At 41.7% G+C, this 27,449-nt stretch overlaps 1 protein-coding gene across 3 annotated transcripts in view; it reads right to left on the bottom strand.

The window, feature by feature from the left end:
• Positions 1-4,003: 4,003 nt before the first annotated feature.
• LOC309710391 (CUGBP Elav-like family member 2) overlaps positions 4,004-27,449 on the bottom strand; it is a 33,274-nt gene continuing 9,828 nt past the window's right edge. For 2 of the 3 annotated variants that reach the window (XM_082539797.1, XM_082539796.1), the window contains exons 2-14: positions 22,475-22,671; positions 18,967-19,049; positions 17,181-17,229; positions 16,627-16,761; positions 15,622-15,701; positions 14,224-14,385; positions 12,243-12,306; positions 8,809-8,946; positions 8,095-8,223; positions 7,809-7,985; positions 7,515-7,658; positions 6,095-6,274; positions 4,004-5,156 (exon numbers count right to left, since the gene is read on the bottom strand). In XM_082539797.1, the coding sequence (XP_082395923.1) occupies positions 6,147-6,274; positions 7,515-7,658; positions 7,809-7,985; positions 8,095-8,223; positions 8,809-8,946; positions 12,243-12,306; positions 14,224-14,385; positions 15,622-15,701; positions 16,627-16,761; positions 17,181-17,229; positions 18,967-19,049; positions 22,475-22,671 (1,486 nt within the window). In that variant the 3' untranslated portion in view covers positions 4,004-5,156; positions 6,095-6,146. Of the gene's footprint in view, positions 5,157-6,094; positions 6,275-7,514; positions 7,662-7,808; positions 7,986-8,094; positions 8,224-8,808; positions 8,947-12,242; positions 12,307-14,223; positions 14,386-15,621; positions 15,702-16,626; positions 16,762-17,180; positions 17,230-18,966; positions 19,050-22,474; positions 22,672-27,449 lie in introns of all 3 variants that reach the window. The other variant, XM_082539795.1, reaches the window with a different exon arrangement.

The raw sequence follows: 27,449 nt of genomic DNA, 5'->3' as shown, positions 1-27,449 counted from the left end.
ATTTTGTCCAATAGAACACCAAATCACATACTATTGTTGGTCACTTGATTAGGTACACCTTGCCACTACCAGGCTGGACCCCCATTTGATTTCGGAGCAGTCTCAGTACAACAATAGACTTGACTTAAGTTGCTGGAAACATTCCTCAGAGATTTTGGTCCATGTTAGCACCACATTGTGCAGCTGCTGAACTTTCATGATGCCAAGCACCTGTTCCATGACATCAAAAAGGAGTTGTACCAGAATGAGATCTGGAATCTGTAGAGGTTATTTAAGCACAGTGAACATCAGCAAAAAATAAATAAATAAGGTCTGAAGTGTGCCAAGAAAATATTCCCTACATAATTACACCAACTGTAGCAGCAGCCTGAATTGTTCATAAGAGGGGAAGAAGACATCTATGCTTTTAAATGTTTATGTTAAGTTCCGACCCTACCATCTGAATGTTGCAGCAGAAATTAAGACTCATACCAGGCAACATTTTTTCCCAGTCTTTTATTGTCCATTTCTGGACAATCAGCTTCTGTTCTTAGCTAACAGGACTGGGCCTTGGTAGGGTCTTCTGTAGCAGCCCCATCTGCTTTAAGGTTTGACGTGTTGTGCATTCAGAGATGCTCTTCTGCATACCTTTGTTCTAACAGGCGGGTGAACTACAGTTGCCTTCCCTTCATTGCAGTCTGGAAATTCTCCAATGCAGTTTCACCCAGGGAACTGCCTCTCAATGGATAGTCTATTTTGTGGACCACTCTTGGTAAACACTGGACATGTTTGTGTGGAGAGAAAGTATATTCATTTCAAATCAATATAAAAGCAGAGCAGCAAATAACCCTCTTTGGAGAACCTGTAAAAGAGGGGACAAAACTAGATTTGCATTTATCTCAGGCAAACTGCTTCAGATCTTTGCTTTTAAGAACTGAGCTCATTGATGTTCTGCAATTGTGCATTTTTAAAAATTATAATAAAACAATCAGTTTAACGGGACTTGCTCATTCTTTATACCACAACATCTGAGTTTGAACTGATGTTTTGTGCAAATGCAACTAAAGTGCCTGCATTTCTTTGGCTCTTGGGTGCAGGGTCACAGATCAGTAGTACTTTTACCGATAAAACCCAATACAATACGATATGGCTCGTCCTGCCCACCCCACCTGTTACAGCTCAGGTAAAAGCAGAAAGAAGCGCAACAAAGAGAACAAGTTAGTGAGACATGACACACTGGGGAAGGGTGGGTGGAGGTTTGTACAATGCCTTTACAACACTGGACAAGCACAACACACAAAGACACACAGTCCATATTAGGGGAAATGGTTTAATTCGGAGACAGAGGCAAAGAAACACACCACACAAACAAACATCGACCCAAAAAAAAGAAAAAAAACAGAACAGTCTTTCAGCTACGCACTCCACTATGGGAAAGAACAAAACTACACACAGGTAAAAAGCAAGGCTCAAATTAAACAGTTACCTTTTCAACTAAGACAATTATCCACACAAGTTGTCAAAAATCCTGATGACCATTAAAGTATGTGGACAGCACAAATATACTAACATGAAACTTACCACAATTTAGAGGATCCTAACCCCACCCCCTCCCCTGAAACTGATTCATGAAGTGAGGGACACAGAGATCCAAGGGGGATAAAGAAGATCAAAAATCAGGCATCATTTAGTGGCAAAAGCAAGAGAGAAGAAGAAGAAAAAAAAAAAATTGCTTGACACCAGCAAGAGGCCAGACTCAAGACCTGGTCAAGGCAAGGCCACATTGATAGGCCAGACAATTTTTTATTTTTTTTCCCCCTCCCCCAATATAGATTTTTTTTTTTCCTTTAATTTCCAATATAAAAAGCTTCACGGGTACAAAATACATATGAACCACCAGTTGTAGAAATTGGACAGCCTGTGTATGTCTTTTTTTGTCTTTTGTCTTTTTCAAATCCCACCCAGTTTCAAAAATTTGTAATTGAACAGAACGAAAAATATATATTTATATATAACTGTACTGTGTGTATAATACAGATTACATCAAGATGCACTCACTTTGGCTTTCATCAAGACAAGACAAAAAACATCTATTAAATTATTGGTGGAACATGAACAGAGTCCTACCGATTATCAGACAAGAAAAATAACAAAGTTTTTCTCTACTCTTTTTCTTATAGATCAAGACGATATCTATAGAGATGCAAAGCTACCACACTGTCCAAAAAAAAAAAAAAAAAAAAAAAAAAAAAAAAGCACTTCAGAATATGAAAACCAACAGAAGAAACCGTGATTGTTAGAGCTTAATCAGGATTTGTGATGGAAGCCCCTGAAGTGAGTAGAGTTCCTGTTGGGACTGCTGTGGACTATACATTGTGCTTTATTCCCCCCCTTTAAGTGTTTTAAACTATATTCACTCATAGTAACACTTCACCATGCACTGCATCACCACAGACCTGCAGTCATTTCAGTGGCCGACACATGGCACCCACACTGACTCTTCTGCACTGTACCTCTGTTTTATTAAATTCAAAAATATCCCACCACCACCAAAACACGCGTGATCCCCCACGGTTTGTATCGCCAAGTGTCACACGCGCTCGCACTCACTAAGAAAGACGTTTAACCTTCAAATGTATAGGGAAGTTTATTGTTTATCTACAAGGTTTTAAACCAACTGTTCAAATTGAGTACATCACAATACACATTTACCAATAACTCAACACAGTAAAGGCAAAGGGGAGACATTAGCAGGTGACAAGAGCTTTCATGACACTGGCATAAATAGACCCAAAAGAAAAAACAAACCCAAAACAAAATAGAAAGGCGAACTGCAGCAATCTCTAAACCAAGGCCTAATAATGTGTAGGCAGTTTCTAGACGTATATATGGCACTTTGAATATTGTATTGCATTTGGATAGAAAACAAAACAAAAATACTGTAAAAAGCACATGCCCATATTAAAAGAGAAATCAGTGGTACCTTGGAAAAATTTGGGATTGTAACCACACATACACACGACATTCTGCAAAAGTGATTAGCTCCCACAATTGTGCTTAACATCTCCTTACAAAACTATAACACCCCCTCCCCCCGCACCGGTTCAAATTTGGTACCTTCCTTTTGTTTAGGAATATTTAAGTTTAGAGTAAAAGGGGAAAAATCCCAACTGAAAAGAAAGTCAAATGGTGGTTAACAGTGCATTTTGTGTGGTAATCCTGCGTCAGTGTCTAGTTTCCCCCCCCCCCCACAAGCACACACACACCAAAAAAAAAAAAAAAAAAGAAAAAAAAAAAAGAAAAGAAAAGAAACAAAGAGCCCTGAGCTGACAACTCTTTAGCGCCATCAGGTACGCAGTTTTAGGGAACCCTTTCTTTGGGGGAAGGGGAGGGTGAAGTGGTAGTTTTACCAGGGTCGTCACACAAAAATGCCACCCTGATAAAAAAGTGTAAACTTTCGTGCTGAGAAAAATGGAATGTTATTTGTAAACCAACACTACTGTGGTGGATTAAGTCGATTTAATGTGCTGTGTGACTTCTTGAGCATCACACGAGTGCATGTTTTTAAAAGAAAGAGGAAAGAAAAACAAAACGTGCAGAGACCCACAGGTTGCGTGTTGTGTCCGAGTTCTCTCCTCTTCAGGGGCTCCCACATTTGCAACCACGAAAGAGTGTTTGTGTGTGTTTGCATGTGTTGCAGCGTGTGTGTGTGTGTGTGTACAGACAAACTAGGTAATATTACAGCAAACAAAGTGGTGAGTTTTTAAAAAAAAAAAAAAAAAAAAAAGCACAAGAAATATTTGACACATGGGCACTTCAACAACAAAATCCAACAGAACAACATTGTCTGGCATCTGTATGATTAACAGACATTGTAAATCATCTCTCAACGAGGCATCCAAACAAAAGCAAAGTGAAAAATTCATTAATTAAATTAGCAAAGAGAAATTCACAGAAAGTTGACAAGATGTACGTACCATGGAAGTTTAGCAGGGATATTAAAAAAAAAAAAAAGGGGGGGGGGGGAAGGCTCAAAATATGACCCTTAAAAAAAAAGGAAAAAAAAAAAAAAAAAGAAAAAAAGAATTTAAACCAGAAAACAAAATTACAATTAAAGCAGAGGAATTTTGAACTTTTTAATTTACTAGAAATGACCCTCAAATGGTCATGCTGATCAAACAGATTTTTAGTCCTCTTTAAAAATGTAGTACACTGAAGACCCTCCCGCCCCTGCCCCCCCTCCCTGCCCAAACACAGATGACATTACAACGTAATCTACAAAAAACCCAACGTTTGCCTGGGTTCTGTTAGTTAAACTTCTATAGATTCAATGGTATAAAATATAGTTAATCTAAGTGTGCATTTAAACCACAGATTGTCTATTTGTGAATCAGTTCTAAAAAAGTTGACTCATGTAGGTAGTCATTTCTCTCAACAGAGCAATGTACCTTTTATTGTGCCATCAATAGTTCAAAAACAAAAAACCCAAAAAGAAATCAAAGAAAAAGAAAAACACTGGATATTTTTATAAATGAATTTTTCTTTTTCTTTTTTAAATAGCCTTGGTGTAAGTCTTCACGCTGCCTGCAAAATGTAGAGATCATTACAGAGCACTGAGAGGGATTTTAATGGTCAGACTTTCAAAAGTGTTGGAAAGTGGTCTGTAGCATTTTTTTTAAGAAGCCAACATATTGCTAATGGCACCAAATAGCACAGCTGTGTGCCAATCCCTGTAATCAACTTTCAAGTGAGCTTTACTGAGAGAGGTAAAAAGAAAAAACATTAAAAAAAAAAAAGTCCCACAAAGCTAAATTAAAAGTAAGAAATCCCACAGGTTTTTTCTTTTTAAAACATTCGCAAAAAAACAAAAACAAAAAACAGGTCACTCAAATGAACTTAACCTAGGTAAAGTTTTCACATTGATTTTGCTTGACCTCTCTCCCACCCGTCACATTTCTATACAGAAAAAGCAAACGAAAACAAAAATGAATATACATGCAGAAAAATCAGGTTGAGCTAAGGTCAAGGTCAGTGGGTGGCCAGGTATTGGGGTCAGGCGAGCTTAGAGAGACATCACAGACAATGGTGGGATGATGTGGGCCAGGAGTTTGGCTTGTCTTTCAACATCATGAAGACATGCTAGGCTAATGATGAGCAAACAGGCATGGAGATTTGTTCTAAAAAGGAACAAAAACACAAAAGGAAGAGAGGAGAGAGAGAAAGAGAGAGGACAAAGAGGAGAGAAGAGAAAGTTAGGGGCACAGCACAAGAATCATTTAGCCATGAGGCACAAAAAAACAAAAATAATGCCAGTCACCACATATACAGTAAGGACAACAGGGGGGACGGGCAACCCCCCCTCCTCTCCCAACGCACAAAAAACAAAACAATAATACACAGATTTAAGGAAGTGACACCACCAGGACATATGGCAGAGACTCCAACATGCACAAACTGTATACTTGGCACCCAAAGAGATCCATCTAGAGCCAGTCCCTTGTGGGAGACTTGGAGGATGGATGGAATGACTGGAAGAGGTTGTTAATAAAGACGCAGAGAGGTAGCCTAGCTCAACATGGCTTAGATAATGAAAGATGACAGAGAGAGAAACAGAGGGGAGGGGGTAGAAGAGAGGTGTGGTGAAGACTGGAAAATCTAGCGTAGAAAAGAGTTTCACATTGACAATGATACGGATGAGACAAACTGCACGTAAACAGCCAAACACAGGCTAAAGCTCTGGGCTCGGGGGTCCTTGTGACCTAGCTTCAGAAACAACAACTGATCCTTAGTCAACCTGTCTAGCTTGACCTGAAGGCAATGAAATGGCATGGAAACATCTGATGCTCTCCACTAAATACAGTGACACAAAATACCTCCAGCGAACACTGACTCCAGTGATAGTCATAAATAATCATATACATTAAAATACTAAATCAGACTCAAATTACATGACAAAACCGCAGGAATGAAATACAGCAAAAATGTGGAAAGATCATTGCAAACATTTTTTTTTCTTTTTTAAGGAATAGGCCGAGTCTCCCTCCTGTGATGGGCTTCTGTCCCCTTGCCCCACTGAGTCTCTGCTGTGGTGACCTTGGCTGGAGGGTGAACTTACCCTAGCAGTGCTAGCTTTAGAGCTGGGGAGGGGGAAGGCCCCGGGGCTAGGATCAGTAGGGTTTGCTGTCGTTCTTGGAGCGTTTCAGCTGAACCTTCAGCCTCTTCATGCCAATCTGGAAACCATTCATGGCCTGGATGGCAGCTTGTGCAGACACAGGATTGTCATAGCTGACGAACCCTGAGAAAAAAGAAAAACTAAACTGAATACATTACAAAACAGCAACTTAATGCCAACATTTCATTTCCATATCACCAGGCTGACCATCACCCCCTCTCCTTGGCATCTGCCTTCCTGTAGCCAGACAGACTCCATCTTCACCATCATGGATTGCACATGGTGAATGTAGTTCTTTTTCTGCTCTAGAAATCCACTAAAAGTTTAAGAGCCACTAACCAGAACCTCCAGCAGGTGGAGTACTGGTTCACGTGCCTCTATATCAAACGGACAGCAGAGCAAAACAAGGACTGCAGTCACTACCTGCAGTTCACAACAGGAAAGCTGGAGCCCATCCACAGGATGAGGAAGTGACTGGAGAGGTTGCAATCTTTCCCTTTAAAAGCACAAACCATGAAATAACTACCAGAAAAATCTAATTTTAGCTAAACTGAGTGTTTAGTGAACCTTCTGACAAAATGTACAAAATAATTTCCATATCAAAGTTTAAATGTGAATCATATTTGCTGCATTGGGTGTTTTCGTAATTTATACCTCAAAAGTGTATTGTGTAATTTATTTTGGTTTTAAGGGGAAATTAAACAAGATGACTCATCAGTTTTACACATATTTGGACACCATGTGGCTGGACAGGCTGCAGAGGAAAGCCACATGGTGTTTTATTTTTCTCTCTGCCAGTTAATGTCAGAGAGAAGGGTCACAACTATAAATACTGCCTTGTGAATCTGAGATTTAGAGGGCAGGAAGAGCAGCATGTCCAACAGACTGCTGTCTCAAACCTGCTCTGACAGAGAGACTGACGACCTTCTGTCCCCAAGGCCATAAAACTATTCAGCTTCCCTCAACTACAGTCAGAGTTACCTTTATTCTAGCACTTTGATAGTGAACTGCGACTTAGCCATGTTAACGTAATGCACAAAAGCATGTGCATTATTACATACTCTTCAATTTTTGCACCATTTTCACTCACTGCTTTAAATTTGCATTTGAGGTGGTGTTACATCACAATACTGGTGTACTGCTTGCACTCAGTAAAACACTAATGCAAATGATATTTAATACCACCTCCGGTCAGACATACATGCATGCATCTAATCCATTTACATAGAAAATACAAGTATCAACATGTTCATCTTTACAGAGCACTTAGACTCCATTTAAATTTTAAATCTGCAGTGAAACAAAGCTGCTATGCCATTAACTGATGTAACCAGGGAAACGCCAGCAGTGTCACCACACTTACCAAAGCACTTGCTCAGATTGGTCTGTTTGTCAATGAAAACTTTGGCGGAGACCACATTTCCAAAAGGCATGAACATCTGCAGAAGATCCTGGTCCCCACACTCCTGGGGCAGGTGATAGATGAACAGGTTGGCGCCCTCTGGCCCTACTCCATTTGGTAAGAAATTCAGATACTCTAGTTAGACGTGAATTCAAATGCACACAAAACATTTACGGTAAACATAAAAGTTCATTGCATTTAGGAAGAAACTTCTGAAAATTCTTATTGGGTGATGTGTGCCAGGGATCTTCTCACCTTCCTTCTGACTGCCAGCCACACTCTGCTGAAGGAGAGACTGGCTGTAGAGGGCGGGCAGGGCAGACGCTGTGTACTGCTGCATCCCTGAGTAGGCCTGGGTTAGGGCATCCATAGAGCTGACTGCTGACCCGTTGGCCATGGAGGCTCCCAGACCCCCGTTCATGGCCCCCATACCTGTAAGAAGCAAAAGTTTAATAGTACCCATTGAGCATGGGGACCCAACATCAACATGCATCTTCCTTTTTTTGGCTTGTATCCAGTTTTTAAATAAGGAGATTCTCACCACTGACGCTGCTGGTGAGAGCGTTAAGGTTGTTGAGGCCCACAGAGGTCCCAGTGAGACCTTGCAGAGTCCCCAGAGATGCCAAGGGGTTCACGGCAGCGGCAGCACTGGACCCTGCTGTTGACCCAACTGTTGACAAATGACAAAAAAAAAAGAAAAGAAAAAAAAAAGATATTCTTAAAACCTTACATCTGCCTCACATTGTTATGGTTATAGAGGAGGACATGGCAGAGATGAGGCAGTTAAAAATCTGTCTCACAGAGAGGAGCGGTCATTAGTAAAGCAGCCATATGTTAAACTTAGACAGATGGAGCCAATGTATATTTACACAGATTGAAGGGAAATGGGGGCTCTCATAAAATTTTTATATGTGGGTGATTAACTCCCATAAAGTAAATGAGGAATGGCTGAGGGCTGTTAGGCAAATAGTAGATGAGGGAGATTTGCAGAGGAGAAGTGGCCCGACTGTGGACATGCACTGTACACCTCAATCAGCGAGAGAGTGAATCTTTATACTTTAGTTAATATATTATACATGAATTAGTACACAAAGAGCAGAGGTGGCGACTCAAGCAATTACAGCCAGACCATGCCAAAACACACCCCTAACAAAACTAACTAGTCATGATGCTGCCATGGGGCTCGACTCACAGAACTGTTGTATGTATTGTACAGGCAGCATTCAAAATTCATCTCATGTTTGTGTTTAATTACCTGGACTGGCAAGAGCTCCCAGGGCACCGCTGCTGGTAGACAGAGCGCTGGTGGAAGTTGGGCTGGCAGAACTCTGAGCTGCAGCTGCAGCGGCAGCTAATGTGGCCAGGTTCTGCAGCTGAAGTGGATTCACACCCGCTGAGAGTACAAAGACACGCGAATTATCAAAGACTGAATTTTTCTGCATACAGCATAAATTTGAAAGTAGTCATGGAAGAAATACATAGATTTTAAAAGCAAAAGAACAAACAATGAATTTTTAAAGTTTAAAATAGGATGTGCTGCCATTCATTTAAAAGCTTTCCTCTATATTAAACTGCTTGGATATTGGGAAATTTACCATCACCAAATCACATTCTCAGATCTCAGAGAATGCAAGATGGACACGGCTGTAAAACCTCATATTTTTCTTCCATTTACCATTTTGGAGATTTAAAACCAGGATGGCTCTGACTTAGGCTACGTTCACACTGCAGGTCTTAATGCTCAATTCCGATTTTTTGATCAAATCCGATTTTTTTGTCTGCTCGTTCACACTACAAATAAAATGCGACAGCAAACGCGCTCTAGTGTGAACGCTCAAAGCGGCCCGCATGCGCAAAAGAAGCTGTCACACACAACGAGCTCTGTTTAGACCCAGAGCAACAGTATTGTTTGACTGATGGCCCTTAATATGCAGACTTCGGACTTCGTTTCCCAATTTTTGCTTTAAGTTATTTTGTTATTTACATAATAATGTAAATAACCTAATAATGATCCTTATTGCTGTTTAAGAGAGGAGCGGTGCTTCAAATGATAGCTGCAGATTTCTGTCAGAATCTGCAGATTATACAGTACAAATAAAATGTTCACATTGTCTTCCCAACAGTTTCACTAACATCTACACTGGATGGCCAGGAAGCGTTCGCGATGTCTTCTCGGGCGCTGATAATTGGCTTCAGTCTTGTGTCGGTGACGTAAAAGGCGGATTTAATGCGACTTGACCGTTCAAACAGCAGTCGCTTTCTAAAACATCGGATATGTATCGGATTCAGTACCACATACGAAAGTGACCCAGATCGGATTTGAAAATATCGGATTTGCGCCGTTCACACTGTCATAGCATGATCGGATATGGGTCGCATAGGGTCAAAAAAAATCGGATTTGATGCGCTTTCGCCTGCAGTGTGAACGTAGCCTTAGTGACAAATGTCATCCTCATACAGTGGCTACTTGTCAATTACAGGGTAGGGCCACATTAAAAAAACAAAAAAAACGCCTTGCTTTTTGAATGCTGGCACAATAAATTGACAAGAGAAGTCGCCCCCCACTGGTCATGAGGGAGAGTGCAAATTCAAGCCACTTAAACCTGGATCGGGAAGCTATTTTAACATTTTAAATACAGTATATTACTTTAGCATGACCAACAAAAGAAGCAGACTTGATCTATCAAATCCATCTAATATGAATTCCAACTTGAAGATTTATCATTCGTTTTAGCACCCCATCTGTAGTTTTCAAGCTCTTCACATTGGCTTTTAATATGACCAAGGCAGAGGGATGAGCAGTTTGTCTTCAAGCAGCCGGAATAGGCTGAAAATAGCATTATTGGCAATTAGCGTGCCACTGATCTGAAAAGAGTAATGTAATTTAAGGTACTTAAAAGCATGTGGGCGAAGCGCAGCGAGACAGAGGGCTGGTGACATGAGCAGCACAGCTTGTAGGGGTGGGCGATAGAAACGATATAAATTTGGCCAACAATAGAGATTTTGACTATATCGCTCTATCACGATTGCGCATGTTGATGTCATCAAGCTGCGCCTGTTTTGGTTGAAAGCATCGCAGCGGCTACAACCATTATCATCTGCACGTCATAGACACCTCACCTCCACTACTGGAACTTCAACATTATGCACTCCATACTGTATAGTAATGCCACTGTTTTGCACATGTCTCAACTCTGTATATTTTTATATATTTTATTTATTGACTATTTAATTTGTAAAATATGTGTACACACACACACACACACACACACACACACACACACACACACACACACACACACACACACACACACACACACACACACACACACACACACACAGAGAAAAACATTTAGTATATACATCCAGAATTTTTTTTTTTGGCATATACTATTATATATTGTACATATATTTATTAGTTTCAGATTTAGCCATTCGTATACTTTGCCTGTTTATGTTATTGTATTTTGCACAACTCTGTTGCTTGTGAAGCTCGCACACAAGAATTTCACTCGCATGTGCTGTACCAATGTACCTGCACATGTGATATGACAATAAAAAAGTGATTTGAGGGATTTGATTCAAATTATGCCCGGCGACAGTCATAGCAAAGAGATGAAGCACTTTTGAAATATGGGGAAAGCCAAAAACTGCGCTTCCTCCACTTCCATAACATTGATTCATTAATGTTGAATTCTCTCGCAGCTGTTCTATTCCCATGTTGTTGCAGTATATTAATAACTAACCTTGTATTGTGGATGAATAATCTTAATTGTTCTCCTGACTGAAGTTTGGCCCCTGTATAGCATCCCGCTATGCGATTGCATTTGTCTCTAACCACCAGAATCCCTCACGTTAACTTTTATCGAGTGGAAAAAAAGTTGGCGTTCATCCTCCAGCTTCACTGTGCTAATGTTATGCTAACATAGCTGTGTCGCTAGCAATCACATAGCACAACATTATATACCAGGTAGTCCAACTTCAGTAACCCTGCAAACGCCACTCCTGTTTAGTTTTCTGTCTTCATTTATGTTGGAAGTGGTAGCAGAGCTGTACGTTTTAATTAGTTTAAAAAAAATCTCTCAGTCAGAACATGGCATGTCATGTTTACGTGGAAACTAGCGAGCTAACTTCCTGCTAACTTCTAACTCTGTTAAAATTAATAAATTCTGTTTTCATGGATGCCTGGATGTTAAACTTAATTGTTACACCCGATAAAGCAGCAACGCTGATGATTTAATTAAAGATGAAAGAATTTAGACCGTTTTTAACTCAATGTTCGTTTGACTTTGGGACCTGAAGGGATGGAGTTTTGGACCCAGATTACGCCGCAAAGCTCCTCACTACGGCAGCCATAATGCTCTGACAATCCATCAAGCCGTGCAGCTTGCCAAAGTTGTACTAAAACATTTTTTAACATAACGCCAAAATCGGTTCGAGGTGAGTAAGCACAACCAGAATTCATACATAAGGCACACTCTCGATTTTTGAGAAAATTAAAGGATTTTAAGTGTGCCTTATACTGTGGAAAATACGTTATACAGAAGAATAGAATATTGTGATATATATCTCGTTACCGCACGTGCTTCAAATTATATCGCGATATGAATTTTAGGCCATATCGCCCAGCCCTAACAGCTTGTTCTTTTTGCATTCCTACGACTCGTAAACTGATCTTCTGAAACTCACCTCCTAGCCTTTGAATACCATTGAGACTGCCTTGGTTACTGAGAGAAGTGGCCTGCTGGAGCAGCTGTCAAGATATGAAAGAAAACAAAAGTCAAATCTAGAAAACAAAATTAGATCAGACATGATAATTAATATTATTTTTTCCTAACATTATTAAATCCTCTTTAAATTTGGGGACTAAACTATTCATCCATCCATCCATCTTCATCCGCTTTATCCGAGGCCGGGTCGCGGGGGCAGCAGCCCAAGCAAAGAGGCCCAGACCTCCCTCTCCCCAGCCACCTCCTCCAGCTTATCCGGGGGAATACCAAGGCGTTCCCAGGCCAGCCGAGAGATATAATCTCTCCAGCGTGTCCTGGGTCTGCCCCGGGGCCTCCTCCCGGTGGGACATGCCTGGAACACCTCACCCAGGAGGCGCCCAGGGGGCATCCTTGTCAGATGCCCGAACCACCTCAGCTGGCTCCTTTCGATGTGGAGCAGCAGCTGCTCTACTCTGAGCCCCTCCCGGATGGCCGAACTTCTCACCCTATCTCTAAGGGAGAGGCCAGCCACCCTTCGGAGGAAGCTCATTTCTGCCGCTTGTATCCGCGATCTCGTTCTTTCGGTCACTACCCACAGCTCGTGGCCATAGGTGAGGGTAGGGACGTAGATCGACCGGTAAATTGAGAGCTTCGCTTTTACACTCGGCTCCCTCTTCACCACGACGGACCGGTGCAGCGTCTGCATTACTGCAGCCGCAATCCGTCTGTCGATCTCCGGCTCCCTTCTCCCATCACTCGCGAACAAGACCCCGAGATACTTGAACTCCTCCACTTGGGGCAGGAACTCATCCCCGACCCGGAGTGGCCACTCCACCCTTTTCCGGCTGAGAACCATGGCCTCAGATTTGGAGGTGCTGATCCTCATTCCCGCTGCTTCACACTCGGCTGCGAACCGTTCCAGTGCGAGCTGGAGGCCCTCACCCGATGAAGCCAACAGAACCACATCATCCGCAAAAATCAGAGATGAGATTCTGAGGCCACCAAAGCGAAAGCCCTCCGCCACTTGGCTGCGCCTAGAAATCCTGTCCATAAAAATTATGAACAGAACCGGAGACAAAGGGCAGCCCTGGCGGAGCCCATCACCCACCGGGAACGAGTCCAACTTATTGCCGGCAATACGAACCAAGCTCTTGCAACGGTTGTATAGGGATCGAATGGCCCGTAGCAAACTATTCACTGTTTGTCTAATCTGTGGAAAATTATCTGATGCACAGGAACAACTCGGGACCAAGATTTATACTCCATGTCATTATTTTGACAATGTTAGCAAGAGGCAACACATTTTGACCAGAAGGCAAAAAGTTATGCGAGGTTTAAATTAAATAAACGGCACGACAGCTTTTACAGCTTCATGCAACAGGCTCAATGTCTCATTTTTGTCCCAGAAACATAAAACGCCTCAGCTGTTGCCATCTAAGTCACATGTTCTTTGGCTCTGAATTAGAGAAGGCATATGCAAGTCACATGTCAGTGTCCTTTAGCCAGAAAACAGTTCGAGGAGGAAGATTATTCTACTCTGAGCCAAGTTTCAGTTTGTACTTTTGGTCAAAGTATTGTGCAATATTCAGCTTACACAATGACCTAATACATTTTCAGCTTGCAACAGATTATTTTATTACTTAGAACAATGTGGTTGGATATGTCATACACAAAATGGCAGCTGTGTTTCCAGCTAGAACAGTCATTACCAAAACTTAACAAAAAAGGGATCACCTGACCTTAATATCCTAACACAGGAACACATTCATAAAGCTTGGTGATAAAATTCTTACATGCACGCTCACGCACCCACTCACCCACCCACGGGATAGATTGATAATTATCAGGTGGTTCAGTGCTCTCTACCAAGTGTATTCTGTACACTCAATATATTTAAACAGATAAACTATAAAGGTTTTAGTACATTAAGGCTAATCTGTGTGTTCTTTAATAAAACTCACAGCCAGGTACTGCGGTGAAAGAGTCCCCAGCCCAGCCAGGTTTCCCCAGGTGGAGGCGCTGTTGAGCTGCTGAATCTGCTGTACTAGCTGCTGCTGCAGGCGTCGCTGCTCCTTATCTCTCTGTGTGTCAGCAAACTTCACCACCAGAGGTGAGGAACAGCCCTGGAGCGGTGAAGAGTTAAGAGATGTTAGACCGGTTCAAAAGCACACCAAGTTTATTTACCCATGCAAGGACAGTCACTGCATAGGGATTTTTTTGAATTCGTTTTTTTTTTTTTTTGTTTTTTTAAAGGGGGGAGTGGGGTGGGTTTGGTTCCTCTATGCCTCAAGATAGTTGTATGCCTGTTGCATTCATATCAAAGCTAAAAGAGAGGACATGTGCCATGCATAGCTAAACCAGGCCACATTCCAAATAAATAAAAGCACAGGACAATGGTGCAGACGGTGAATCATTTAAGCACGTTAAAGAGTTTAATCGAGTCCACAAATAGGCAGACAACAGATGGACAACATTAACAATAAATAACATTCAAACAGGGATATGTCAGACATTAAGAAAAATGCATTACAATACGGAGACTCTCGCAAACAGACAGTCACATGTTCAGACAGACGCATGGACAAGGCATGCGGTGCAAAAGTATTTTAAGAGTTGAGAGCCAGATGGGGACCAGGCTGGTTAGGGAAAATGGCTTCTGCACCAGCAGCAACTCCCACAGCAGCTGAGAATCGGGGAGTACGTGATTGTGGGGGCAGAATAGGTGGCACTGCTACTGCCCCCCCCCCCCCCCAGAGTTTAATCTGGTAGGAGGAGTGTTATGTTTGGTTGGACTCCTAATTAGACTTGGTCTGATGCTTCACTGGGGAGCCTCTGACCTGCTAGCTGTCAAATTACCACTGCTCTACTTCCACAAAGACTCCATTGGCTATATGAGTACACAGACCCACTTTTTAAGAAGTCTAAAAGGGGAGCTGTTTCAGTCTAATTTTTTTTCCTGATAACCTATATTTGATAGTGTGGATTCTTTTCCCCTGTAGTCCAAAATACAGACTAATATAATGGCACACTAATGGGTAGGCTCTGTTATCAGAATCAATAAGTGAAATGCATTTAGTTCAGCCCAAAATAAAAGATGACAGCACTTTTTGTGTCCTGTTAGTTCTGAACTCAGCAGCTATGTAAAAGGCAATGTTTCGAGTTTTATTCAATTATTCTGCAGATGACAATGTAATTTTGTAATTAGCAAGAGTGGTTTTGGAAATGACTCATGCTTTGTGATGAATGGATGCCATCTGCTTGGACAGGTTCCTCATCTTTCAACACAAGGGGGCAGCAAAATGTATGGGGGAGGGGGGGGGGGGAGGGAAATGAGAAATAGGTGCTAAGGGGTACAGTACCTCCATAGTTTGAGAGTGATGCATGGTTTTGATTGCATTCTGTGCCATTGCCCTGGTAGCAAATGTGACAAACGCACAGCCTGTAGGGGGGAAACAATAGGAGAGGGGGAGGGGGGGAGGGACAAGAAGAAACAAAAACAAGACAAAAGGTTTGGACAACTCGTTATGAACCCCAAAAAAAGACATTACAGTACAGAGAATGGCAACTCCCAAGCACACAGAACCACCCTCACTGGTTAGCACATGAAGAAAGAACAACAAGGAGAACAGTAACACGTGTCAGATGAGCGGTGATCGACAGATTAAATTGCCACCCAGAGAGGCTTGACTACGTGATGTCATGGTGAGACAGTCAACGTGATTATATACACAGAAAATGCACACATAAATACACACTGAAGGGCTTTGATTTACTAAAATATGCAAGGCCTGCAAACATCAAAGGCTAATAGGGCCCGTTTCAAATTGTAGGAACACTGCGTACGTATACTAGAAAAAGAGCAGAAATTCATAGCTAGCTGTGTCTTCTGTGGGATTTAATCGTATATAAGCATCGACGCTAGAGCCTCGTGCTGCCTGCTATCTGAGGCTTTATTCAGCAGAGTGCTATGTAGGAGATGCGATGACAGGCTAATTCCAGCCTTTGTAGAGTGTGATGAAGGAGGCGGTAAAGGAGGAGCTGAGCTGAGCCGCCTGCCAGCTGAGCCTACGAACACCGGCAGCCAGCGGTTGCCTAGGCGACGGGCCATTGTGGCGGACAGCAAGTGCAGTGGCCCTTCACTGCGAGTTGTGGAGGCAGAGTGTCACAGTAATGGGAGGATACACTATGTGGACAGAAAAAGTGCCACTGGAGGTGAATAGCACTTGATCTGAGGGTGCCGGGGTTGCAATGAAGAATTAGGGAGGGGCCCTGCATAAATACTTGATGAGAATATGTACTCTGGTGTGCTGAACATGGCGGATGCGCGGTGCTGAACATCATGTCCACACCGAAGGCACGCTTACCTCTGCTCTGACCATCCGGTCCCCGAAGTATTCGGCACTCTTCGATCTGTCCGAAAGACGAGAACATCATTCTGACCTCGTTCTCACCGTATTTCTTTGAAACCATGCCGACAAAGAGTTTTCTGTCTTCTACCGCTGCAGGAAGACGAAAACAGGAAGGCTATTTAGTGAAACCCAAACAATTATGGCGCTGTGAAAGCAGCACTTACATCAGGTGCGAAAATCTTGCACCCCTCTCTTTCTTGTTCAAGCAAGTGCTCTCTTTGTCATGCTGCCACATTTTCTGCCTCTCACTCAGAGTGCCAGCCTTTTGCACAAATCTCTGCGACTTGCCGCTTTGTTTTCCTTCTGTCTACTTCTCTAGACACAGAAGTATATCATCCTGTACCAGCTCTGCTCTTAAACCACTGCACTATATAGATGCTGTGTACTGCTGTCAATTTTACCCTTTTCAAATCTCACACCCCATTTGCCTTTACCTAATCCTTCTCCTTACAGGTTTTCCTCAACATCTCCATCTCATGGCTTACGTCATCCTGCATGAATCCACTTACCACTTGTTTTCTCACTGTCAGCGGGTTTCATCTGGATAGGATGATGCATCTAGGGGGAAAAAAAAAAGAAAATGTAGGGAAACCATTCACATCTGTCACCATTATAAACTCTGTTATCTCTCATCATAAAGGCCTCATGTCTTCACTCATCCTTCCATCTTCGAGCATTTCTCCCCATCTCTTGTTTTGTTCTTTTGCTGTAAGACCATCATCCCTCACCGCCGCCAGATTCAGGAGGAAGTGTCTAAGAGTTGCTGGTAAGGGATCAAATTCTCCGGTATCCAATTTCACTTCTCGCTGTAATGTAGACTCGCGATTGAACTTATCGATTGCTACTGACAACATCCCTCATCTTCTATAGAAGAACTCTGTTTGACAAGCAAGCTTCTTTGGTATTGCTTTCGAAATGTACAGTGAGCTTCAGGTTTTGTTTCTTTTTTCCCTTCCTCCAGATACAAGTCTGTCAACACCCAATACACTATTGGATCACATACAAATAGAACAAGGTGTGGCAAATCTGAGCTGTGAAAAATCTCATTTCAGTCAGCATAACATCTCTGAACATGACGCTTGTTCTCAAGCTTGTTATGTGAGAAAGTGGAGGCAGAGCAAATGCTGTCATTTCATGCCACTTAATGAACAATTTTCTCCAAGAAGACTGAACTTCAAGTGACTACATCTATAGCACACTGCATGCCATGTGACGTGAAAGAAGAAATAAATCTAGCCATGAGATGTCTGAGCAGGTTGTACTTATGAAAAGTGGTGGGTTTGTTTTTGACAAGCACTAAGGAGAAGCAGACAGATGGCCTGCTCAGTGTGGGGACTGGCTAGCGTCACTGACCAAGTAGAGAGAGGCACAGAAGGGAGAGAAAACAAACAGGGAAACAAGCTTTTCCTCTATCACGCAAATCAAAAATCAGTCAACTGCAGTCAATGCCAGTAACAGTAGGACTCAGGAATGGGATTTGAGAGCTGAGCCGTTAGACCACACTTTGTTTGAAATGTCTGCCTGATTGATAGTCTTCCAGAGAAGAGAGCTAGGACATTATTCTCAGCCTGTGAGACTCATTTATCAGCTCGGTTCAATATTTACCTGCAAGCGCACTGACAGTAGCTCTTTTTACTGAAAGACTGGACTATTGGTTTCATCGACAGCTGGGGTTGTTGGGTATAGATTAAATTGATTGGAAAGCTGGCAATACAGAATGACGTATAGACAAGACAGTTTTGTGGATGTTTAACAAGCCACTGCACTTATTCCAGTTGGCTGGACTTTAATCTCACTAGAAGATCGGGTTAAGTATTAGGGGACCACATTCTGTCTCACCGGGCTGCATTGTTAAAATGGGGGGAGAGAGGGAGGGAAAAAAAAAAAAAAAAAAAAAAAAAAAGGACGAAAAGAAAGCCTTCAACTTGCCTTCAGCTCCTTTCCTGCTTCTAATTTTGGGGAATAAAAATGTAGATGTGCATCAATAATTCATGAATACAAGCATTAATAATTTGTTCCACTTTGTGGCAATCGGGTCCTGTGTCTCAGTGAATAACCTGCAGCCTGGTCAAGCAGGCTTTACCCGATACCTGCACGCTTAGCAATTCAGTGTGCCGAGGTTCAGGCCGGTCCTAAGTGTCGCGTAAGTGATAGTGGGGGTTGAGACATTTCTCAGGCTAGACAGGCGTTCAGTGAACCGAGAGCTCATTATCGGCCAGCGTACAGCTCACAGCCTGCATAGGGGATGTAGTGGGGCTCAAGCAGCTAAAAGCAGCCCATGCTGTGCCTACTCACCCCACTTAAGGTCTTTATGTTGTGCAGTGCATTCTGGGCCTCCAGTGCAGCTTTTCTTGTATAAAAAGTTACAAAACAGCATCCTGCAGAGTGAAAAGAAAAAATAAAAAAAAAAATAAAAAAAATAGGGACAAACAATGGGTGGAGGGAGGGAGGAGACAAAACTGCATTAAAAACACAGCACACAGACATTAAATGTAATACCATGACTGCTGCAGAACAGGAAAGATGCTAAATGGATGAAAGTACTTTCACCACATATCATATTTTAGAAGCACGTGACAGGATATTCTTAGCGCCAACTGTTAGATGGTGCACATACACCATGTAGGAGCTGGCAGCGAGGACAAAGGAGTAATGAGACAGCTGAAGGCTGTGACACAGCCAGAGAGAGTACCACAGGGTTAGACGGCTGTCAGGAGGCACTGATGTGCAGTCGGCAGGTCAACTCAGCCCAGGCCAACACATTACATTGAGTATATTGCTGCATTACATAAGAATCCAGTCCCATACATGTGTGCATACATATAAACATGAGGCATGAAAACAGCACAAAGAAACAAGAGGGAGTGGGAGAGAGCAAGGAAGAGAAACCATGGGAGGAGAGAGTTTGTGGGGGAGGGGAATGAAGAAAAGAGCGTTAGGAGGGGAGGAGAGGGGGGGAAAAAAAAAAAAAAAAAAAAAAAAAAAGCCTCTCATCCTTCCGTCCCAGTAGACCGCCAGTGGCGTTCCAGCCTGTCAGTTTCACTGGGCTGGGGAAGTGGAGCACTGCAGCGTCTCTGACCTACATAGTGTGTATTATGCTGTTAATGGAGCTCCCAGGCCACGGGGAGGGCTGTTGAACTCTAATATGCATCAAGCTGCACTCTCCTATCCCTCCCTCTCTCTCCTTCTCTCTCACAACCAGCTGAGCTCTCCCTTTCTCTACTGCTAAGCCCGTTCTCTGATATACTGGAGCTAAATAAACCATCCGGAGAGGCGTGATAGTCATCAGATGATTTTTTCATGACCTGCAGTAGGCATGACCTAAAAAAAAAAATTAAAAAATTAAAAAATTAAAAATTAAAAAAATTAAAAAAAAATAGTGCAAATCTGGTGATTTGTCAATTGATCTGCACCAAAGTAAACAAGCAAAAATGGAAGTAGGATTACAGCACTTTCAACAAATAAATTAAACAAAAGCAACATGATTATATAAGAGTTGGTTGGAGAGTGGCATTGTGTGGCATGCAAATAAACAACAGCCAGACTATCAGTAGGTCATTGATGAAACTGCAGTAGGAAACAAAACTACTGTGAAAGGAGGCCTACAGTGAAACTGAGTGTAGAGGTGTTGTTGCAAAACACATTCAACTTCACTTGGCTGGGTGAAAAACCTCCTGTGATCAGGCCTGATTATCTAATAGAATACATTAACATGTCCATAGGCCATCACAGCTGACACTGCATAGAGCAGGGGAGGGGTGCTGCTTAAACAATAAGGAGCTTTGAACTCTTCAGCCTCCCAAATGAACTGCACAGCGTTGTGTGTATATTTATATACACACACACACACACACACACACACACACACACACACACACAGCATTATAAGAACCCTGGGGACTTTCTGGTACACCTGTAAACACTCGTAGAATTATTTAGTGGTGTTACATGTGTGTACATCTGTTCCAAGGCCCTTATCATGGGAATTCAAATGCTCTCCTGGTGGCATGCTGTCCAGCAGTTTTGGCCTTGACACAATAAAGTCAGGGTTTGAAACTCGCTTTAGTCAATGGGCCACGTACAGCCCAATTTGATCTCAAGTGAGACAGACCAATATAACCACCCTTTCTGTTAATTTAAATAGTATTTATATTTTAAGGTAAGACATCTATTCAAAAAAATAAATAAATTAAAAATTAACACAAACAGATAAAGTGATAAGTGCAATTTCTAACATGTAGAAAGTTACACATTTCACTGCAGTTGTTGCCAGTCAAAAGATATCCATGTCAGGTCACATGTTTGATACTCAAGGCTCTTTCAGAACAAATGGTGAAATTGTGATATGTCTGAATTTAGTGCAGATCTAATAAATGCCATGTCACAAGTTTATTTTCATCTATTTAGCATCTTTCCTGCTCTGCAAGCTTATTTTGTTATATTGCTCTGAACCCAGAAAAAACACAAGACAGGATAAGTTACACACATTAAAAAACCCACTTCTGCAACGAATTGAGACAGAATGTCTGCACATTACAAGATAATATAACCTTTTTGTTTTTAAATTACAGTTGTGCAGCCGATGTTTACAAGAATACTAGAAAAGGAGATCCCAGAAAGACATTTATCTCTCCAGACGGTGCAACTGTTGTCAACCTGTCTTTGGCTTGTTAATAGCAACACACACACGATCAGCGAGGTAGTGTCAGTGATTCATAACAAACACCTCACAACAACTACATCTGGCCTGGATTGCCAGGGCGGTGTCTGGTAGCACAAATATGGTTCCTTTTAGACTCAAGCTTAGCATCAAGTATATTCCCACCACATTAAAAGCCAAGAGTGGTTTAGCGCCTTTAGCTACAGCGAATCATCCAACCATCAAGGGAACTGAGATTTGGGTGACCAGGACAGTTACATCAAGGAAACTGTCGTTACTTTATTCACCTGCAGTTAGTTACGGGAGACTGAGCACTTCCAGTGGCACTTTGCAGCTCTCTGCAGACAGCAGGCTTCCACTTCACCGTCTCCTCTAATTGCAGCCTAAACTGAATCGCTCAACTCGAGCACCATTTCTAAGGTGAGCGCATCGATGGATGTCTTAATGGAAAATTGCAGTCAAGTAACACTCCCTTTGTACAATGCTGCTTCTAAAGCTGCATTGTACAAAGAAGAGGAAATTTAGAATATATGAATATTTAAAAAAAGATATTATTTAACCCTGAAACAAAAGACTGCTTGCATATGAGGTGATCTAACACAAACACAGCTGCACTGCATGTGCAGACAGGCAGTGCATTGCCTAAGTGCTAAAATCTGAAAGCAGATGAGGAGAGAAGGGGGTTTGCACCAACTAAGAGACCAAGTTGTTTTTATCTATGAGCAATGAAGGTTTTCCAGAAAGTTTCACACCTAATTAGTGTCCATCTCTTATTAGAGATGGTATATAGAGTGAAAATGAACAATAGAGAAACTGAAAGTATCATCTGAGCTTTTCAGTTGCGTCACTTCATTTAAACAGATTGCAATGCACGCCTCAAATACCTGCAGACTGCTGTTAGCATGCTAGATGCTATACTAGTTTTCCCCACTAGCAACTGGTGCACTCCTCACATATGGCAAAACAAACAAAACAGGTTTTTAAGATAATCTGGATGGATACATAATCCAATGTTTTCAATTAAAATAAAATTATTATATGCCAGATCGTTTATATTGAAATCTAAATCACTAAGGAGAAATTTTGCCTGCAAGGTAGTAGAACAAATTATTCCTGAAAGTGAACCTTTCACCCAGACTGTACCTTTGCTCTGAGGAGGATTCTGAGTGCGATCACGAAGAATGTTTATCTGGTGCACGGCTCCAAAGGGCTCAAATAGCTCTTTAAGTTCTGTTTCTGACCAGGAGCGGGGGATCTGTCCAACAAACATCTTGATGGAGTCAGGGTCTGGCTGGTCCAAGTGCTCCAGCGACCCGTTCATCTTGCTGCTGCTGCCGTTGCTAAGAAGAAAAAGAAAGAGAAAAAAAAAAAGAGAGAAAGAAATGAAAAACAATTTTTGTAATGTGTATGCCAGAGGTTAAACAAATTTAATATCATAACCATACTGCTTCAGTAGGTCACGAAAAGTAAAGGAACAATTACCATTATCTGGTTTAGAACTACTTGCACTCACATCTAAGTACTGTCCGGTTTGGCAGCTAACAATTTCATTTCATTTTCATGCTTAGCTTAAAGGAATGAGTCACATAATGATAAATGGGGATGGGAATTAAGAACAGGTTCTTGCAGAAAACCGGTTCCTAGTAGTCCCATTTCTTGGAATTGTGTGTTCTTCCCATGGATCCCCCTTATCTGCTCTCACACTCACTACAACCAGCTGATTTCTGTTTGCAAGCAATAGTGACACTGTCTAGAGCAGAGGTTCCCAAAGTGTGGGGCCCGCCCCCTGGGGGGGGGGGGGGGGGGGGGGGCCAGTAAGAAAAAACTAAAATGAACCCTTGGACACTGCTAGCATCATTGACAGGTTTTTGACGGGGCTCCCACACAAACGGAAAGCTGGAGATGAAGCATCGCCAAATATGTTTCCAAACCAACTTACTTCCAAGCCAAATGCTAGAAAATGTGATGAAGCACATCTTCCCTTTGGCTTCACCTACACAAGTGCCAAGGTAGGTCTCTGTGACAGAATTAGTTTCCCTTGCGTCGGGAGCACGCGCTGGGCTCTTCAAATCACGGACAAACAGTATCCCACATTCTTGATTTTTAGTTCACAAACACTTCTTGTAAAGACTAACTACTCCTGACATTTTGGAGATGTGAGCTCTTTATACAGTAAAGTTAGTGGGATCCAAATAATATCAGGCTGATCCTGCCACGATTTGTTCCCCCAGTTCAAATCACAGACTAACAGTATCCCACAGTTGTTTATGTTTTTGAACCCATTTTGCACAGAGAGGCATTTGAGAAATGTATCGATAGCAATGTTGAATATTATTACACAGGGGGAAAAAAACCAAAACCCACGAACATTTTTCGTGTAAAACAAGGGGGGGGGGGGGGGGGGGGGGGGGCAGCAAAAAAGGTTGGGAACCACTGGTCTAGAGGATGGATATGCACCTTTTTTTTTTTTTTTTTTTTTAAATTGCACGAAAGGACAAGATAAATGGTGGACAAATGTATGCAGGACTGAAATAACTGCATAATACTGCTAACACAACTTTGGTTCTTTGCAAGCATCTGCCAAAACAGCATGCTATTGCTAAGCTAGCCAAGAACCCATAGTGAAAGCCGAGTGAATACCTACCCCAGCTGCCAGACCCTTAGCTTCAACAGGCAACAAGCACATGAGCAGCCTCCCTTTCTACCCGTTCACGTTTCTAAAGCAGAATCACTTTGTATTCTATTAAGAGAAAAATCTTAGAGATGTGCCCTCATTACAGATTTGTATTGGTGTTTGGGGTTGTAGCCTCAGGTTTGTATTGTTAAATGGTGATTATGAAACATTAAAATAGCTGAAATGCACTGAGTAACATGAAAGTAATGTAATCAGTTGTATAACAAATTACTCTCGGGAGTAATTAAGTAATGTACTGCATTACTTTTAAGAAAAGTGTTCTGTGTAATATGTGTAACAATGACGTTTTTGAGTAAAGACTCCAACACTGATTACAAAGAGGAAATACCTCTTTGAACATTTGACCCACATCATGTAATCAAGGCTACGTTCACACTGCAGGCGAAAGCGCATCAAATCCGATTTTTTTGACCCTATGCGACCCATATCCGATCATGCTATGACAGTGTGAACGGCGCAAATCCGATATTTTCAAATCCGATCTGGGTCACTTTCGTATGTGGTACTGAATCCGATACATATCCGATGTTTTAGAAAGCGACTGCTGTTTGAACGGTCATGTCGCATTAAATCCGCCTTTTACGTCACCGACACAAGACTGAAGCCAATTATCAGCGCCCGAGAAGATATCGCGAACGCTTCCTAGCCATCCAGTGTAGATGTCAGTGAAACTGTTGGGAAGACAACGTAAACATTTTATTTGTACTGTATAATCTGCAGATTCTGACAGAAATCTGCAGCTATCCTTTGAAGCACCGCTCCTCTCTTAAACAGCAATAAGGATCATTATTAGGTTATTTACATTATTATGTAAATAACAAAATAACTTAAAGCAAAAATTGGGAAACGTAAAGTCCGAAGTCTTTATATTAACGGCCATCAGTCAAACAATACTGTTTGTTCTTGGTCTAAACAGAGCGCGTTGTGTGTGACATCTTCTTTTGCGCATGCGGGCCGCTTTGAGCGTTCACACTAGAGCGCGTTTGCTGTCGCATTTTATTTGTAGTGTGAACGAGGAGACAAAAAAAAATCGGATTTGATCAAAAAATCGGAATTGAGCATTAAGACCTGCAGTGTGAACGTAGCCTAAGTTGCATGAATGTAATTTCTTTATTGCTGCTTAAGCAACGGTTTTCACTCTCAAAACTAAGCCAAAGAGAACCTGATGACAATCGATAAGGAATCTAATTAGTGATATCGATAGTGGAATTGCTAAATTCTTATCAATTCCCATCCCTACAATAAATATCTAATGCAAATTTTAGAGTGGCACAGAAAGGGCCTGAGCAAATGATCAGCTTCAATGAGTTATTCTTCCAGCAAAAAGGCAATGTCACAATAGTGCCAGTAGTTCAGGCAGATTTAAACAGCCATAATGCTGCTTTCTTCTAGAGGCTGAAGTTTAGAAAGTCACTAAGGTCATTTAATTTAGAAGCACGTGACAGGATATTCTTGGCGCCAACTGTTAGATGGTGCATATACACCATGTATGTATATCTGTTTATAGTTTTTTTTTTTTCTTTTTTTCTTTTTTAAAAGAAAAAGAAAAAAGTTACACCATCTCTTATTTTTTTAACATTCACCTAAACATACTGAGACAAAACCAAGATTTAATAAATAGGTTACACTGTGTTTTTAGTATTATAAATAAAAAAAAATTTAAAAAAGTGTGTATTGCATTTTCAGAATTCCTACCAAAAAGTCAAATGATTTTGCAGTGTGACCGTTTAAACACACGTTTACTCAAGTGCAAGCTGAAACAATATATCATTTACAAATTATTGCCAGCTTCCTCTGGGGAAAGCTTTGGGGACAGAGAATCAATACCCACCAGTGTACCTGTGACTACAGCATCTTTGTCTCACTCTCACACAGAATCAAACACACAAACTGTTCCTGACAGGGGTAGAGGCGCTGGAAATTATGAATGAGGGTGAAGTAACAGCCCTTCACAGGAAAAGAAATAACTTGCAACAGGTTAAGACTTCCAACGCACACTACAGATATGTAATATTTCAAACAAGGGGGGGGGGGACAACACGGACAACACCGTGGTACTAATCTCACAAAAAAGTATATGAATGTTTGCACATTTAAAATAACTATTTTGCACACAAACCTCTGAACACGAGTCATCCATCTCTTGCAAAATGAACCCAGCCGTTCAGCAGAAACACCAAACTCCTTGAGGGACTTAAATGACATGCTAACAAATCACACTTCTGCTCGTGTTCCTCCCGAAATCCAACTCCACACCTCCAAATTAGCCCTTGCCCCTTCCCTCTGAAGGCTTTCAATACATTTGAATGATGACAAACAATTTTCCCAGAGGGAAAAAACAAACAAAAAAAACAAAAAAAAAAAAAACACAAAAAAAACAAAAAACAAAAGGAACTACTGTGAAACAAAAACCTCTTCTCCAAAAGAGGGGATTGTGGCCCCTCCCACTAGCATGTAACAGCTACTCAAAAACAGCACCGCAAAGCTCTAAACTTCCAAGAATCGGTGGTTAGCAGGCCGAGATTTTGCAGTGCATCTCCTCCTCAGGCGCTTTGGCGATGGTACAGAGAGTAACCTACAGCTTCTTTGCCACAGCAGGGGAACAATCACATATTGTTCCCCCATGCCGGAGAACACTATTCACCGTTCCTCTGCGGCACAATGGACCAAGTCATACAGACGCACTGGAACACGTCGAAGGCTACGTCTGCTAAGGCCACAGTACTGGTGTGTGACACCATTTGTCCATTTCTGCCAGTGGCATTCCGACGCCATTTTGCCATAGGCACTTTGCTCAGATCTCACAGCACAGAGAAAACCTCACTTGAAAATACTGGATTTGTGTCAGAATTCAAAAACATGAAGGCTGCATATGACACCGTCTCCTTTACATTCATTAAACTCTCAAAGCCACTGCAGCTGTGCATAGCTCTTCTGCTATGCGACTGTGAGAATACATTCTTCAGGCATGATTCTGCTGCATTTTTAGTATACACATTAGGACATTATTCAAGGAAGTAAAATTCAAGTAAACAAAATCTATTATGAAACTGTCTGCTTCAAGATGATGTTGCATCATACAGCATAACCGAGCTGACAACTGTACAGTCACCTATGAATATTACAAAGGTGACTGCTGCGAACTAAGTATTTACATTTGCACGTATAAACCAGTTTAAAGTGATGTCATATGCTGCAGAGCTGTTTTGCAAAACAAAAACCTGTTGGTATAAAACCCAAATAAACATGTAGCTGATATCCATTCACCGTGGGTCCAATAAGGTCAGAAGAACTGGGGCATTAAGTAAAGACATACCACTGTTGGCATTTTTTTCCTAAATGTTTTTTTTAAAAACAAATACATATTCAAATTTCATCAACTTTACTGTAGTGGGAGCAACACCAGAAAAATCAAGACATTCA

The sequence above is a fragment of the Aulonocara stuartgranti genome (assembly GCF_965226115.1).
Source record: "Aulonocara stuartgranti genome assembly, chromosome: 7".
Classification (NCBI taxonomy): domain Eukaryota; kingdom Metazoa; phylum Chordata; class Actinopteri; order Cichliformes; family Cichlidae; genus Aulonocara; species Aulonocara stuartgranti.
Note: the sequence above shows the minus strand (reverse complement) of the source record. Positions and strands in the feature narration are given on the sequence as shown.